The 17,227-nt window shown below is 37.6% G+C and overlaps 1 protein-coding gene and 1 long non-coding RNA gene across 5 annotated transcripts in view; both read right to left on the reverse strand.

Moving 5' to 3' along the window:
* The window catches only part of LOC143374596 (uncharacterized), a 362,323-nt gene that overhangs the window by 30,395 nt on the left and 314,701 nt on the right, over positions 1-17,227 (reverse strand). The gene's annotated exons all lie outside the window — the stretch shown is intronic.
* Pcb (Pyruvate carboxylase) overlaps positions 1-17,227 on the reverse strand; it is a 112,520-nt gene that overhangs the window by 6,174 nt on the left and 89,119 nt on the right. For 3 of the 4 annotated variants that reach the window (XR_013086686.1, XR_013086685.1, XM_076822738.1), the window contains exons 5-12: positions 16,402-16,613; positions 15,464-15,666; positions 12,451-12,712; positions 9,548-9,866; positions 6,954-7,001; positions 3,235-3,702; positions 2,346-2,735; positions 145-580 (exon numbers count right to left, since the gene is read on the reverse strand). Coding sequence is in view for 2 of the 4 variants with exons in the window: in XM_076822738.1 (XP_076678853.1) it covers positions 145-580; positions 2,346-2,735; positions 3,235-3,702; positions 6,954-7,001; positions 9,548-9,866; positions 12,451-12,712; positions 15,464-15,666; positions 16,402-16,613 (2,338 nt within the window). In the remaining 2 variants the exon portion in view is untranslated. The remainder of the gene's footprint in view (positions 1-144; positions 581-2,345; positions 2,736-3,234; positions 3,703-6,953; positions 7,002-9,547; positions 9,867-12,450; positions 12,713-15,463; positions 15,667-16,401; positions 16,614-17,227) is intronic. The other variant, XM_076822739.1, reaches the window with a different exon arrangement.

Consider the following 17,227-nt stretch of genomic DNA (forward strand, 5'->3'; position numbering starts at 1 on the left):
TGTATTTCTATCTTATATCATATAAAAATGTATAGTGCACATAGGGAATCATAGTACAGAGGGAATCACGCAATTAGCATATGACAATTTTTATAAACAAATGAACGACGTGAATAAACTCTGTTACGTATGAAATTAAAATACCTGAGAGGCTCGGGGAAGCCTCCATAAGGTTCGCCAATAGCGCCCTGCAGGAATTCGACGACCGATTTCGGGAAGGACAATTCCTCAGCCTTGTTGAGGACATCGTCAGCCGAGAGCTTATTCTGGACCATAAATTGTGCGAGGTCACCAACAACCTTTGAACTCGGAGTAACTTTGATGATGTCACCCAGCAACAGATTAGCTTCTCTATAAGCTTTTTTAACATCTTCGAAGAATTCTCCCAAACCGAGGGAATAGGCTTGAAACTGTAAGTTCGTGTACTGGCCTCCCGGAATTTCGTTCAAGTAGACGTCCGCGTTTCCTGATTTCATAGTGGTCGTGCACTCAAATGGCGCGTACAGAGTTCTGGTCTGTTCCCAATACGCGGAGTATTCCGAGATGTCGCAGAGATCCAGCTTGGTGTCGTTCGGAGTCCCTGTAAACCAAGAAAATATTATTAGAAGATGCATGCGAATTGAATCCAGTGAATGTGCTGCTACTTTTGTAATGTCATAAACTTATTCACAAGTGGTCTGAAGATTGGGTAATCGAAGTGAGATACAATGGACGTCATTCTTTTGAGACATTCATTTGCATCACCCAATATTGCATAGTCTTAAGCGTCGAAGTCTATCCTCACTTTTTAACGCGCCTTAGCCACTTTGTAGGATTTATTAAGCTGAGTGCGCTAATATTCTTTGGCGAGTAGACCAGGCATGCTCAGTCGGGAGCAGAAGACCTCCTTAGGTTGTGGGACCCGGATAACAACCGAGCGCGGAACTATTAAATTGCTAATCACAACGTCTGGTTCTAACCGAGACCCAAAACCTAAGGAGGTCTTCGGGTCCGGACTGAGCACGTCTGGGGTAGTCTGTTAGTAGTCCACGAGATATTAACACTTTGAGTGGCACAAAGTGTGGAGATATGCCTCTCCGAGTCGGTCAGGCCTTCCTGAGCGATCGCTTCTTCTGCCGACATTAATAAAAATTTAAACTTCTATACTGTCTATTCAATCTTCACGAGAGTATTGCCAATAGATTAGCGATAGGTTTTCGATGAAAATGATTCCAAATACGACCCTGTTCTAGCTATTTTTAGTTACACATACATTATACAGTGCTGTCTCGAAATAAGGTGATCGATATCCCCTGCACTTCGTATGTTGTTGCCGCTGCGAATGAGCGAGATGGACTGACAACGTGTGCCATCATTGTATTTCGCTCCCTTCATGACAGACGACTCGGTTTGCCGCGCTTCAGTCTTTCTCACGTCACCTTCTTTCGAGACAAATCTGTAATTCGAATCGCTTCCGAATTCTGAAAAGCAAGTATACATCATCTATGATAAATGATAACCCAAAAAGGATCTTGTTTAGACTCATATTTATCAGGAAAATTTCGCCAATCCATTGATAATACTTTCACGAAGATCTAATAGAGAATATAAAAATTAAAATTGTCATTACTAGATGACTCGTGGAAGGCTCGACTGCTGTGCAATAGGGTGGTCCTTATTTTTCAACTTCAAGTACAATTCACAGAGTTTGAGTAGATATACTGTTCGAAGTCACACGCAAATGATACTCTTATAGACCCAAGAAATTGTGCTTTTATTAAAAAATATCGGTCGATACTTCCAAAATAGCTGAACACAATTATGTTCGAAATTTACGAGAAATCACTAAAACTTCAAAACTTTAACTCAAATACGGCACGGGTTCCCGTTGTCCAATAACTTTGAAATTTTGCACATATCATTTTCTCACCAAGTGTCATAATTTGGGGGCGTAAGACAAAAATAAAATTAAAAAAAAATTTGACCCTTATAGCTAAGGATCACCCTAGAAGCGAAGGGTCGCCGAAGCGGCGAAATATGAAGTAAACTCCGAGCTTGATTTCTTTTCTAAGTAAACACTAGAGCAGCCATTGTTCCTATGCTTGACAAAAAATATCGGCATGAAAATATTCCAAAATTGTGGACAGGATAGAAATCAAACTGTTCACAATATTAGAGTAACTCCTAGACCTTATCCAAAACGACTCCGCTATAGTTCTATCCCCTAGTAGACATAAACATCACCCCAGGTATACATAGTTGCAGATTACGATTACCTCCAAACATAAGGCAAACACAAATAGTTCCATTCTGATGATACCCATCAATGCATACAAACTCTATATGCCCGTCAGTAGAGGACTTACCCAGAAGTGAGGCTACTACAGCACCCATCGAAGGTTGACTGGTCATTCCAGACATGCTGTCGACGGCAACGTCAACAACATCAGCTCCGCTTTCTGCGCAAGATAACATCGATGCCACACCAGCTCCAGCTGTGTCGTGTGTGTGAATGTGCAGTGGTACGTCAGGATGCTTTTGTCTAATCGCATCGATCAGTAAACTGGCAGCTTTCGGTTTCAAAAGCCCAGCCATATCCTTGATCGACAGGACATGAGTACCAGCCTTCACCAGTTCGTCCGCCAGGTCCGTGTAATACTTCAAGTTGTACTTCTGCTTCTTTGGATCGCTCACATCACCCGTGTACGATATGGCGGCCTCGACAATACCGCCAGCTTTGCCTGCTGCCTCCATTCCTGAGAATTTTATATTTTTTCTGATTTACAGTTTATGTATTATTTAACTCTTAATTACTTTATGTTTTTAGTTAATTGTTTTAAATTTGTACACAGATACTGTGAACTATATATACGTATGCACTAAAGATTTTGCAGTTAAATTCTGAATATCTAATGTGATTTATTATTTAGTAAAATAATTTTTTTAAACATTTGCAAAAATCAAAAATGCTTAGTGTTAAATTATGTTAATAAATAATGAGTTACAATAAATGTTTAGAAAAAATTAAACAAATTCAACTACTAAATGAAGAAACAACTTCCGTTTGCTTTAAACAGCGAGAAACTGATCGACAGTTTCTCACAAACCTAGCAGACTCGAAAAGAAAATCTCTATAAAGTTCCCAAATAGTTTAATTTATGCAGTGATTGTAAGCAAAAGAACCCCAAGCATCAACGTAAAAATCGTTAAACTGAAATAATTAGTAAATCGCAAGTTCTTGTTACCACAGCTTACCAAGAATTAAATTAGGCAGATAATTCAGCGAGTCGAACACCCTGAAAATATCCATTCCAGTCTGTACAGCCAGCTCACAGAACTTATAGACAACATTGTCAGGGTAGTTGGTGTAACCGACAGCATTGGCGCCTCTAAGAAGCATTTGGAACGGAATGTTCGGTATAGCTTTCCTCATGTCCTCCAATCGTTCCCATGGGCACTCGTGGAGGAACCTGAGGGCGACATCGAATGTGGCGCCACCCCAATTCTCCAGGGCATAAAGGTTGTTGAACTTATGCGCAACAAAGGGCGAGATCGTTAGAAGATCGTGGGACCGGACGCGCGTTGCAAGAAGAGACTGGTGAGCATCACGGAAAGTGGTGTCCATCAGGAGTAACCCTTTGTGTTGTCTGACGGCTTTGGCAAAAGCTTCTGGACCCTTCTCCTTGTAAATGTGACGGAAGCCTTTTGGTGGGTCCATGACGCCTGAAAAATTCGTGAAAGATTGTTGAAACCATGGAGCACCAAGTCAATTGTGAGATAGTTTCACGTGCAAGTTGTTAGTAAGCTTGTACGTGCACTGGCTGAAAGAAGAGTTAAAAGGGAGAGGGATCCATTGAAGAGTAACATCTTGAAACTACTTCACGGTAGTTTCTTCTATTTCTTCTTTTCATGAGATCCGATAAATGTCTATGATCGGAGCAGCAGCAATTGTAGCTGAGGCATATCCGATTGTTATTTTGTATTAGGGGAAAGCGAGGTAATTCCGGCCAGCTGGTAATTCTGGCCACTTCTATTTCTTTAAATAAAAACCGCGTAACTTGACACTCTTTGGTACTGCCACCTGTTAATGATGCGGCGAGCTAATATTCATGGTTTCTATGACGATAGCAGTCTTTTGTTTGAAACAAATCCGGGAGTGTTCATTTCGCACCGTAATCTTATAACAGCGGTCGATTGTTACGCAAGGTAAGTTAGTACATGGATAAGATATGAATTATTAATATTAATCTCATTAGATAGAGAAATGTTTCTACTTTCAAACTCACATTTGGTTTTTGGTGATATGTAAATTCAATTCAGTGTATTACTTCAAATATCTGAACATGAGGTGTGGGGTAATTCCAGCCAGCTTTTAACATTGCTTCTTTCTGGCGTAGATGCCACGTACATATAAAAGAATTTCGAAGAAGGCAGAATGGAACCAGGAAAATTAATCAAAGGCCATTTTGCAAAGAATTCAGAAAAGGTGATGAAATGTAGTTCCGGTGCACAGTATGTGGTCAATGGGCTCATGAAGAATGTTCAGGATGGGATACCCCTGAAGAATACACTTGTGATATATGTACTAATTAATTTTATAATAAAAAGTAATACAATTTTTTATTAATTTTATAAATTGTATTATTTTTTATTAATTTAACAGTTTTCCTATCTCTTTTATAAAGAAAAATCATGAAATGACTATTTTTGTGTTATTGCTCCCAATTTTGTTTCAACGAAAATTTATGCTTTCTCGGTCATACTAATACAAACTGGACACCTCAAACTATCAATTAATATAAAAAAACTAACAAATGTGTAACTTGTTCAATTTTTATAGCATTTACAGCTTATGTGGCCGGAATTACCCCGCTTTGCCCTATATTATCCCTATGTACGTGAAAAAAGATTTGTGACACTCGGTCACATTAATTCTACCTGCGAGTGGAGCTGCCGCGTAGGATTTTCAATTGCTTCTCTTTGATGGCAAATAAAATCAAAAGTTTTTATTTATAGTCGAGAGCAGAACGATTACAAATATAATAACGATGTTAGTATACTAATCTTTGCAACGATGAATTAAAAATACTTTCAGAAACTGGAGCCCAAAAAGTACATGTATTGGAATTGTCAGAATTGTGTGACCCATTTGTCGAATTGTAACTAAGTTGTTATATTAGGTAGAGATCTCTTGTTCTATTGCATAAAATAAAATAGTGATTTAAGAACCAAAAGTTATGACACTTTGCTACATATTGAAAATGATTCGTAGTTTTGAAATAAATGGATTGTAAGTCATGTTTTATTCATTTTGGGGGATATTATGCAGAATGTTTCACGCATAGTGTTACAAGATGTTTTCTCAGGAATTATTAGGAATAGTGGAAATATCCTTTTGTTCACATTTTAAAAATTAATACGCATTTTATGTGAAACATGTGTAACAGTCAGACCACTCTTAAAATGTGGAAACGAAGGTCCTCCCAAAAAAGGCCCTAATAAAGTGGCACATAAGTATGTTTCTACATTTCTTAATAGTCATTTAAAAAATCGATAACAACTATATGAATTGATTTTTCATATTTAATAAAATTAAATGTATATTGGACGAAATAGGAGAAAACATGAACAAGAAATTTATTTATGCATTGATAGTCAACTACAAAGATGTTAATAAGCGTTTAATGTAATATTAATGGACTACTTTAAAACATTCTTTTCAAATTAATATGTATTTAATTATGTAATTTGAGTGTAAATTCATAACATGATGCTTTTGATACCATTCAATTTACCAAATTATATATTAAAGGTATATTCTGTCACCCTTTTTTTAATTATGCAAGAAATAAAAAATGTATGAAGAATCATATCAGTGTTTTTTACTGTTTTTAGAAGTACTATACGAGGGAAATGAAAACACGCTATTCGATTAAAAAACGGAAGCAAGTAGAAACCTCTCCCATCCTCTGGCGGGAATTTTGCAAAACTAAGTACATGTCTTATACGAGCAAAAAAATTGTCCACTAAGCATAGCTATTTGTAAAAAAAAAAGATAATCTTCGAAATGTTACACGAAACACAGTTGTTAATTATATGAAAGCTGTATTTTGGTATTTCAAAATGTTTTTCACTCTTCAATTTCCTCCTCCCCCTTGTCTTTTCATTTTTATTACATTCAGATGAAGTGCGTATCTCGTAAATCAAGCAAACTAGCAAAAAAATAATGTCTGGTAATGTTTACATTCCTTATATCCACTTGCTTATTTTAAAAATTTCTAAATTAAGGTAAAATCTTTAATAAAAATTCAATTAAAGTCAGATACAGATCTGGGACACATGTATTTGTTCAGCATCATCCAATTTTTATTTTTTGAGCATTCGATGAAGTATTTTATGCTCCTTCAAATGGATTGAAATAAAGCATTGTCTCCAACAAATATTACAGCTCTAAGCAATAAAAATCTCAAACTAAAAATACATTAACTGTATGCCACAGAAGAGTTAAATTTCTGTATTTTTGGACAAATTTAAACAAGTAAGTTATGGTCTCCGAATCGGAGCTGATTTATTTTCATTATTAAATGAATCGTACGAATCGCTGAAAACTGATATGTATTTTACAAAATGTTTAAAAAAAATGTATAACTTTTTGTAAAAATTTTCGAAATTTGCTTAGATCTCTTCATGTCCCTTGACTGTCTTAACATAATATGTATGAGAGATTTAATTCATTTTTTTTAGAAAATATTCGTAATTCTGCCTTATAACCCGACGAATTACGAAGATGCGAGGAAACCAAATTAAAACCAACGAAAACGTTAAAGAGCAACGAATTGATGTTCAAGCGATTAATCGTACCATTTCATTCGGTCCATCTTAAATCATGACCTGGTTCCCCTTATCGGAAATAAATAATCTATGAGTCCCTTAAAACGAAATGCAGAGAAAATGATAATACGTTTTAAGCGTACCTGGTACGTCCGGATCGCTCTCTTCTGCAGCTGCAAGCTTAGCAAAGTCTAAAAAAATTGCCAAACGAAAAGATAAAAGCATGCGATAAACAATGAAGTATAATTACGAGAGATCGTATTAATATCTAGAAGAAAAATAAAATAAAGTTATTCAACGACAGAGGAGGAGTAATAACAGTGATGAGAAGGTGACAATCGTCGAAACCGGACTTCTCCAGCTCGAGATAGCTACGAATTAATGGACACAAGAGAAGTTTTAAATTAGAAAGTGTTCGTTCGAATTTCGCCCACGAAATGAAAACCTGGTATCACAACACTTCGTAAACACGTAAAATACCATGCCACGCGATCTTGTGTTACAATATAATGAATTTTGCGTGTTTGTGTAGAAATGTGAGGCATGTGCACGCGTAATGCAGTAACCGTGGCCCGAAGTTTGGAACTATATAGTACAGTGCAACATGAAACTCCTAATAGTATGAATCCCATTGCAATTGTCTTTGTACCCAGCAGAGAAGCGTGGAAAATTGTTTTACTAAGCCAACAGGGTGTCTACTATCGACTGTTTTAGTAAGATACTTAAAGTTTCGAATACTTAATTCTATGTTCTCTTTCTTCGTAAAACTAAATTTTACTGTTCCACTGTATTTATTAACAATATTTCTTAGGTATTTATATTTACTTTTTATATAAAACTGCTAAAAATATATGAGACTGTAATAAGAAAAGACGTGAATTTAATAGTTTCAACTAGTTTCAGCAATAAATCTTGATGAAAAATTTGGGAAAATATGTCAATAAATATTTAAATTCTTAAGAAATTTTTCTTGTATACTATTTTATTGCAAAATGAATCGACGAATGTTAGTTTTAATCAATCAAAATTTAATTCAGAATTTACGAAATCGATGTAGGAAATCACCATTTTGATCAAATAAAATTCTATGTATCCTGTCTAAAGAGTGTATGTAGCAAATATAATTGCTTGAAATGTTGTATTTATTGTGTATTATTTTAACTCATGGTCAGTCTGAAATTTTACTCAACAATTTAGTAACCTTAGAAATTCATTTGAACAGTCATGCAACTTAACTGTCGCTTGTATCAATTCACAAGAATTAGGCAAAAAAGATGTAGATATGTATATAAATTGAAAATTACGTACACGAGGATAGACATATCAAAACAGTAATTTTCCACAAACGGTAAATTACTACTCAAAGCCGAATTTAACTTTTTGTGGGTCCGTTTCTAAGCATTGCTTCGAGATGTCCTATTTCTTGTTTAGTCGTTTTCATATTCAATACTGAGCTTTAGTAAAGTACCTACTCCACTTTAAAAAAATTGCTTATTATTGCTGCTCTGTTATGAAACGTTTCGATATTATAGTTGAATTGTTTATTATTTCGAATCAAAATATTATGCAATAATCATATGTACTCCATTTTGAACAAAATCACTGTTCAAGGGCTCCGAAACATTCCACTACATATACAGTTTGGTTACTCCCCCCCCCCCACCCTCCCCACTCTCAATCTATCAGATGTTTTTAACTATAAAATAATTTATTTACATGAAATTACAACGCTGCAGCTTCTTTAAAATTGAAATATTATTAAAGTACTGATAAGCGTGTAATAATTTTTCTTATCAGTAAATTGTATTTTCAGTTGTTTTGATCAATGAATATAAAATAATATAAAGTAAAGTAATTAAACTGCTATGTTACGAACCACAAAGAGTTAAAACACTTTAGATGAATTTATCTATATAATATCATGTCTCATGGAGTACTGACGTGTCACAAAAGTTTCGTAAATAATCACTATAAATATAACGCATAAAACGAAAATCGACGTAGAGTATCTTGTCAATCGTAATTTACTAAACTATATTATACCAAAAATATAATTCAATCAGAACACTATCATCTTCCTACAAGTAAGAAATATTTGCTAAGTTTCCTCAGCATTTAAAATTCATCGACCACTTCTACACGTTCCTTTATTAATATATTTATGATAACCCGAATTTTCAAACTTTAATAATAAAAACCGAAACCACTACCGCTATTTTTCTATTCTTAATTTTCGTCTTATTTTGTCAGACTCACCCATTTCATTTTCTACTATCTGTTACCGAACACCCTGTGTATTCCTAATTGAAAAACTATAAATTCCCTTCATATAGAACAAGTTAACATCACAGAAATCCTTCTCGGCGCTAAAACTTAAGGAAACGTAGAAATCAAAAGTCGCGAAGTACTATCCCCCTTTTCACTAGTTCCCGCAAAGAAAAGAAATAGTATACATGGTCAGTGCTCCATGGGCATAATCTTTAAACACACCGCGCTACGCATTCACCAGTAGACACCCCATACGCACAAACAATACAGAAGAAAGTCGGACCCATTGGCTTCCTGATCCTCGCATGAAAAGCAGTCCTCCATGTGCTTCCGATATCTGAACTGTACTCAGTCACATTGGTCCCGGTTACGTGGCCGAAGTAACAACGTGTTCAAAGTTCGTCTACAGTGTCGCGAGTATATGTGAATCGAATGTTAATTACTCCTGAAGAAAGCTTGAATACCATACCTAGAGCAATCTGAGGGATATGAGGCTTTATCTCTGCAGGTTTCAATGAGGTCGCCAGAGGAGTGCTAGGACCGTTTACGAGAACGGAACCAAGGTAGTTCAGCAGCTTCTGCGCCCGGTTCTGACTAGGGTGGAACTGGAACAATTGTGGATTCTCGTCGATGAAGTAAGTGTCGACGTTTCCATTCAGGAACTTCTGGTTCTCCAACACATTCAGCAGGAAAGGGATATTCGTTTTCACGCCGCGAACACGAAACTCGCGAAGAGCACGGTTCATCTTTGCGCAGGACGACTGTAAGTCACCTGCATGAGCTATCACCTGGAAATAAAAAAGATTCCCTGGTGTTAAAGAATCCTATGCTAGACACTTGTGTTGATTTACTGGACATTTCTTTCTGATGGCTAACTGCCATTTTATGAACATACTTTTTGCCTTTACAGTTGAAAAAAATTAAGATGAATTTGATAATTTTGAAAACGTATAATCTTGTATATCACGTTTGTTCTTTACATCAGTACTATGATTTTATCTGTTAGAAAAGCCAGGTAGCAGGGGTTTGCATTTCTATTACCAATGATGCATGTTGGGAGGTGTAGGTGAAAGATTGGTTACTTTCGGAAGCTTCGATTTGATGCTACATTAAATAGTTATGTTATAATGTTTTATAAAGACACATTGTTGAATATAGGAGATTGTAGTACATATGAATGTTTTAGGCATTAGAAACGGATGACACTCAAAAGATAATATAGCTGATTGTCAGATACTTTGTTAGCAGTGTCGTCAATGCATATACAATATTCCCTGGGACACCCTGTAGAGACAGGGTGTCACAGAATTGAGAGATATTCCGGAACATGCAATATCCTGATGCGAGAAGACATCGAAAAGTCCTTTGCCGTTTTGGAATCCGAAGCTCCGTTCTCGAGATACTAACAGTTGAATATTAGCGGTGGAACGTTCGGGCTGCGCAGTTTAGAGCCGAGACAGCTGAGAGCAGAGCAGTGACCGCTCGCACGCACACGAAGGAGGCACACGTAGATACAGATCCACACACACAGTAAAGCCGACCGCGTTAACCCATTTTCACGGTTCGAATCAGCACAGACGGCTTTACTGTGTGTGTGGGTCTGTATCTATGCGTGTCTCCTGCGTGTGCGTGCGAGCAGTCACTGCTCGGCGCTCAGCTTTCTCGGCTTTAAACCGCGCGGCTTAGAAGTTCCATCGCTAATATTCAACTATTAATATCTCGAGAACGAAGCCTCGAATCCTAAAACAGTAAAGGACTTTTCGATGTCTTTTTGCATCAGGATATTGAATATTTCAGATTGTCCCATTATTTTGGGACACCCTGTATATGCTTCACAGTAGATCCCATCATTGGACTTATAGAGAGTAGTCCTGTAGTATGTCTTTTGTAACATGCCATTCGGTGTCGAGTGGTAGATCAAAGTTGTAGAAGTAGACCAAACCTGCTAATGAGACATAGTGGCCGAACGCCAGACATTCTGTAGCTCTGTTTGAACGTTGTCATTGTTTACAATATGTCTGTGGTAGCATACCGCGCAGTGTTTCGTCACTACGTGTGTCATCTTAAGTAGGCCTAACACTGCTATTATCTAATACTATTTAAATCAGACGGTCAATAAAAATACCTACTACTGTTATTGCTAATCTCGCAAGTCGTAACTACCTACCTGTGGACATCTTAATCTTTTGTACATTCTCGAATTTCTTCAAGAACTTGGGTACTGCTAAAAGCATGACTTTTGGTTTGTGCCTTCTAAGTGAATACACTTAGACATATGTATACAAAATCGTATACACTCAAGAAAGTTTTGTTTTCATTTTGGAAAAGTACATGCTCAACACTGTAGACCTTATTCTTACACAAATCAATATCAGTCGTGATAAGACTTCCCACGCGTTTCCATTTTCCTCCCATTCCTCCTCTACTAAATTTTCAAAAAATTATTCTTGTCAAGAAAAGAATAAGAGAAAACAGTCCTATTTCGAGAACGATAAAATTTGTATCTATTCACCAAATATCTTGCATTGACTATCATTTTCATCAATTTTATGCTATATGTATACTAAAGCTTTGAGCCTTTAAAATTTGCTTGAGAATCTCGTACATATAAACAGATTAACCATTCCATCGCGTTGAAAATTACATTTCAAGCACACTATTTTCTGCATTGCAAAAAATTTGGTTAACTTTCTCAAATTCTCCAGACAAGTGTTCTTTTAAACATTGTGATCAGCGCAAAGGAAAAGAAGGTAAATATTGGCAACCCAGACCTAACCCAGACCCAGCCCCAATGACGCTGACCTTGACAACATATTTACCGAAAAGAATATAAATGTGTAGTGTCATAAACTTCAGTAGGAGCCACCCCGGCTAAGGGGTCGGTCAGTCGACATCTGTTTAGCCCCATTACGCACTTGCGACAAGTTGCCGGCGACCTGGTCGCCGAGGACCACGAGGTACACGGGGATATATGAGTTCGTACGCACTTGGTCGCGACGAACAACAAAGGTTTCTGGTCTCTTGTCCACCAAGTTGCCGGCAACTTGTCGCAAGTGCGTAACGTGGCTTAGTTTTAAGACGAATGATAGTGTGTGTGTGTGTGTGTGCGTGCTTGTGAATGAGGGGTGCGTGACGATGACTGCCTGGAAAATGCTAGAGGCAGGCAGTGTCGTACAAGCCGATCGTGCGAGAACTTTGACCTGCGAGTTGCGGTCAAAAGGTAATCCTAGTGAAAGTTGCGTTTAGTCTAATTTAGTTTCATTTAATATTACTTAGGCTACTTAGTTAATAAATATACATATTCAACACTTCAAATGCCCTGAGTCTCGACAGTCATTTCAAGATCTCACAAATGTTTATATTATACTATACCTTAACTAGAAGGGAGTCATAGTAGGGCGAAATGATCGCTCCAGCAAATGCGGACGCGCCATCCAATCGGATGCCCATACCTTCTCCTGAACGGAACACCTCGATCCTCCCGGTATCCGGTTGGAAGTTCTTCGCCGGATCTTCCGTTGTCACGCGGCACTGTATGGCGAAACCTTGGGGAACGATCTTTTCCTGAGTCATCCCCAGCTCGGGTAACGTGATACCCTCTGCAATACGGATTTGAGACTGCACGAGATCGATTCTGAAAGAATTATTTAAGATTATTCTGATGACAACTTGAAACATTTGTTACTAACGAGTCCTCAGACGCAAGAGGATAACACAACTGAAGGAAATTTCGACTTTAATAGTTTTAGCGGCACTGGCGAATTTTCATGCCGAGGCATGTGCATCCTATGCACGGTTTTTGCGTATTTCCACAGGGATATTTTTTGGAAAGTATCGAAAGTATTGTCCGAGTGTCTCCGAATGTTTGCTCAGTGAGTTCAACAAAAAATTTTCGTCAGAAGCGATCACTCGAAAAAACTTGACCGACAAGGGACATTTCTTAAAACTACGCCATAAGTAGTGTTAACATTCTATGAATTACAAGATGCATGTGTTGTAACTGGGGCTGCGACTATTTGACGATTTTTTCTGTATTAAAACATATGTAGTATTTGAGAAGTATTAAGGTCGTTTTCAGATATATTGGCCGGTGAGTTCGGTTTCGCGAGCAGTGCGCGGGGAGAAATCATCCACCACCACCTGACGATCGTGGATGGGCAGTTGAAGTTGCTGGGCCCCCAAAGGATATGGTGGGGTAACGTGAATGCTGCTCGGCTCCGCCTGGACGAAGCAGTCTGGCTGTTGTTTATTCTTAGCGTAGTAGTTGTTTGCGTTACGAAGCTATGCGAAACCAATACGAGATGAAACTATCAAGAAATAATCAATGTTCTGACCAATAAGCTCCTGAATTTTTTCCGACCTAACGCACACCTATTCTGATGTATGTATTTCTACGCTAAGAACTCGGTTTGGCCTACACGGCAGGAGCTTGGCGCTATCCCCACCACTTCTGACTCGCTCTTGTTCTGCGAAGGCGAGAGCGAGATGGAACAAGAGCAAGAAAGAAACGAGAAAGTGGTGGGGATGCTTCGCTGCGTGTATACGTACCTCACGGGCACCGAATCATCACCGCGCGACGAGCAGGCCTAGCCCGAGAGAGAGTGAGAACGTTGAGAAAAGGAGCACCGAGCAGGCAAGCGGTGTGGTGGGAGAATACCCCTCACGAAACTCACCGGCCAATATATCTGAACACGACCTTAGTATTCGAATATGCACCGTATGAAATTTGAATATAGTAGTGTTTGAATTATATGAGTATTCGAATATTGTAGTATTTGAGTCTATCACAAAGAATGTGCTTCATGTGAATTTTAAATATTTGTGAGTGCAAATTAATTACACGAATATGTCGTATTTCTTCAAATATACAGGGTAGCTCAATAATTATGGTGTAACTGGGAAAAAGTAATTTTCCACGAAAACCCAAGTCGAAAATCCAGTACAATTTTTTTTTCGCATATCAGACTTCGTCTTCGAGAAAAACGACTTTACAGATCATTTTATGAGATCTCAAAGATGACTCGTTGTTTCGTATGGTCAACTGTGTTCAAGCATATTATACTATGAAAAAATATTGGCCTGGATAAATGAAATGAAATAAATATCATTAATAAAGGTATGTGGCACAACACTCTACAAAAATTGTAAACTTTGAGAGCCCGTATTTATTAAACAAATTCGAAACCACCAAAATGATGACTAAATTCCACCTGAACTACCTACGTGATACTTCAATTTCATAAAAATCCTTGACATCAAGTTTAAAAAGTGTGACCGAGAGGTGATATTTTAGTGTTCATAAAATGTTACATTTAAATGTTTGTGACGAAGTATCAGTTTGGAAGTTTTTGCTCTGAAATGTACAACCATTAAAGTATTATATAATAACATATACTAATAAAAATATTTATTGCATCATCCAAATATTTAACACATTACCACTTATACTTCACTTAATATTAAGGATATACTTCCGAATGGCCCCAGTGGCCGATCGACACGAGGCTTGAGGGGATGGGTGGAGAGGGGGTGTGGACCCTAAATCTAAAATTGTAGCTTCGGGAATTTAGTAGTTTCCGAAATATTAATAAAAAATTATTGTTAATTTTTTCTACATAGCCCTAACGGGGTTTCATCCTGCCCTCCCCCCAATTTGTCCTACGGACAGCTGGACGCGTTCCCCTTACCTCCGCGTGCCCCTCAGGCGCCTAAATGGCATGCATATTTAGCTGAAATTCAAAGCCAATTTTCTCGAAAACGAAGCGCGATATTAAAAAATTGTATTCTATATTTTCGTCTTATTTTAGCCTGTAGAATCACCCCCCTAGAATAATGACTATCAATAGAGTAGTATCCACCCAGTATAATAGGATAGATTGCATCTCTAAGTTTCTGGTTCAAATCTCCAAACTTACATTGCTTTACGCGCCCCCTGCACTAATCTAGCCCCAACCAATACTAATATCCAGAACAAGTTGGAAAGTGGAATGCGTGATGTCGGAATTAGTCAACAGAAATACTAAAAGTTTTTTATTAATATCTCGTAAACTAATAAATTCCCGAAGCAACAATTTTAGATTTAGGGTCCAAACACCCTCCCCACCCCTCCCCACAAATCTCGTGTCGATCGGCCACTGGGGCCATTCGGAAGTACAGCCAATATTAATACTATTAGGGAAACATTACTGCCTGATTGTTGACTAAATAGGTATCAGTGCTTGATGCTGTCCTGGTCAAAATAAGTTCTACACTAACAACTTTATTAATCACGTAACCACAAATATTGTGCAGACTATATCAATTTGTGGGTGATGTAATAAAATTTTCTAGTACTGTGTCGAATGAATAGAAACATTATTTGTTTCTAAAACTAAAAGTAATTTACCCAGTGATTTCCTCCGTCACTGTGTGCTCGACTTGAAGTCTGGCGTTGACTTCAATGAAGTAGAAGTTCCCAGATTCATCAGCCAAAAATTCCACGGTGCCAGCATTAGAATAACCGACGTGTTTCGCCAATCTCACAGCATGGTCGGTCATCTTGTTCCTGACCTTGGGGTCCAATTGCGGCGCAGGAGCTATTTCGACGACCTGGAAGATCCATTTGTAATTAGCAAAGTAATTAGAATGCGTTCGATGGTCGACGATTCTACGCAACAGAAACGAAATCTCCATTTCAAATGACTTTGCGACTCCATGTTGTACGAACGTGGATTCGCGGTGCCTTGACAAATACGCCGCCCTAGAATTTTTTAATTACTCCTCTTTTCCACTAATGTCATTCTGCATTTTTCTACGGCTGACCTCGTTTCCTGAGAACCATATACACGGATGCAGTCGAAGTGGTCGCGAATTGCGGTTAAACACTAACATCTTACTAAAAAGAATGCAGCAATACTCTGGATTTGTATTTATTTACTTGTTTCGATAGATAAATAATTTCATTGCGAAAAATTATCATTAGTAGTACCTACTCGTTACAATGCATTATAAAAATATAATGCTTAATTTTGGTATGCGCAACACCTATAAATTAGTGACTTCATGATTAAATATACCATATGCATTAACCCATAATAACTTTTTTAAATTTGCTGTCTTGTTATTATATGCCAACACAAAACGTAAGTGCACTATGATCCTATTCTTTGCGGGATGGTTAGAATATTCAGATTTTAGGCAACTCCTGCATTCGCTGCATATACTGTATGAGTCAAATTGAGGGGGTAAATATTCGTGTAAATATCCTGCGAAGTAGGTAGAGGAAGGGAGCCATTTTATGAATGATTGTAATTCAGGAATCCTCAATTGTCGTCGTGTACTGACCTTTTGATGGCGACGTTGTACGGAACAATCACGTTCGTAGAGATGAACGACGTTGCCAGCAGTGTCCCCAAGCAGTTGAACTTCGATATGTCTCGGCCTCTCGATGAATTTTTCAATGAACATGGCTCCATTTCCGAATGCGGCTGCCGCCTCCGATGATGCACGATCGAACATTTCTCGGACTTCTTCCATTTGCCTTACCACTCGCATTCCTGAGGGCATACACAAAATGATGTTTCCCCTTTTTTTTTAACAAAGTCCTATCAATGAAAAGGTTTACGAGTCATTCCATGTGAACTCGGACAGATTTCGGAGGAAGTTTTTGTAGATTGCTGAAATTTGAATATTTTGTAGTCTTTAGTGATATTTAAACGTACCTCAAAGGATTTTTCAAAAATTTTAAAAATTACGATTATACAGCTGTTTGAAGTTAAGTGCTAACTTTTTTTCAATACATTATAGCTATGGAAGTATTAAACGGATGGAGATGAGATTTACGGTGCTTATAGAGAAGGTATTGAAGTTTTAAGAAAAAATTATTGCATTTAAAAAAAAAAAATTTGAACTTTTTTTTGCAATTATTTTAAACAAATGCAGGTTTTTAACATCGGCGCGATTTTAAAAATCTAAAAAAAGGGGAATATATTTCTATCCTTTCCCTTGATGGATAAATTTTCAAAAATATGAACATTTGAAAATTGGCCTTGTAAAAATTGTCGAAAGTTGACGCTGCGTCGCCCAGCACTGCGGTACTCGCAGCGGCCAAGCGGCTATACCTGATATTCTTATACAGGATTCTCGAAAATGGTAAGTATTTGAAAAAAAC

Source organism: Andrena cerasifolii, chromosome 11 (genome assembly GCF_050908995.1).
Source record: "Andrena cerasifolii isolate SP2316 chromosome 11, iyAndCera1_principal, whole genome shotgun sequence".
Classification (NCBI taxonomy): Eukaryota; Metazoa; Arthropoda; class Insecta; order Hymenoptera; family Andrenidae; genus Andrena; species Andrena cerasifolii.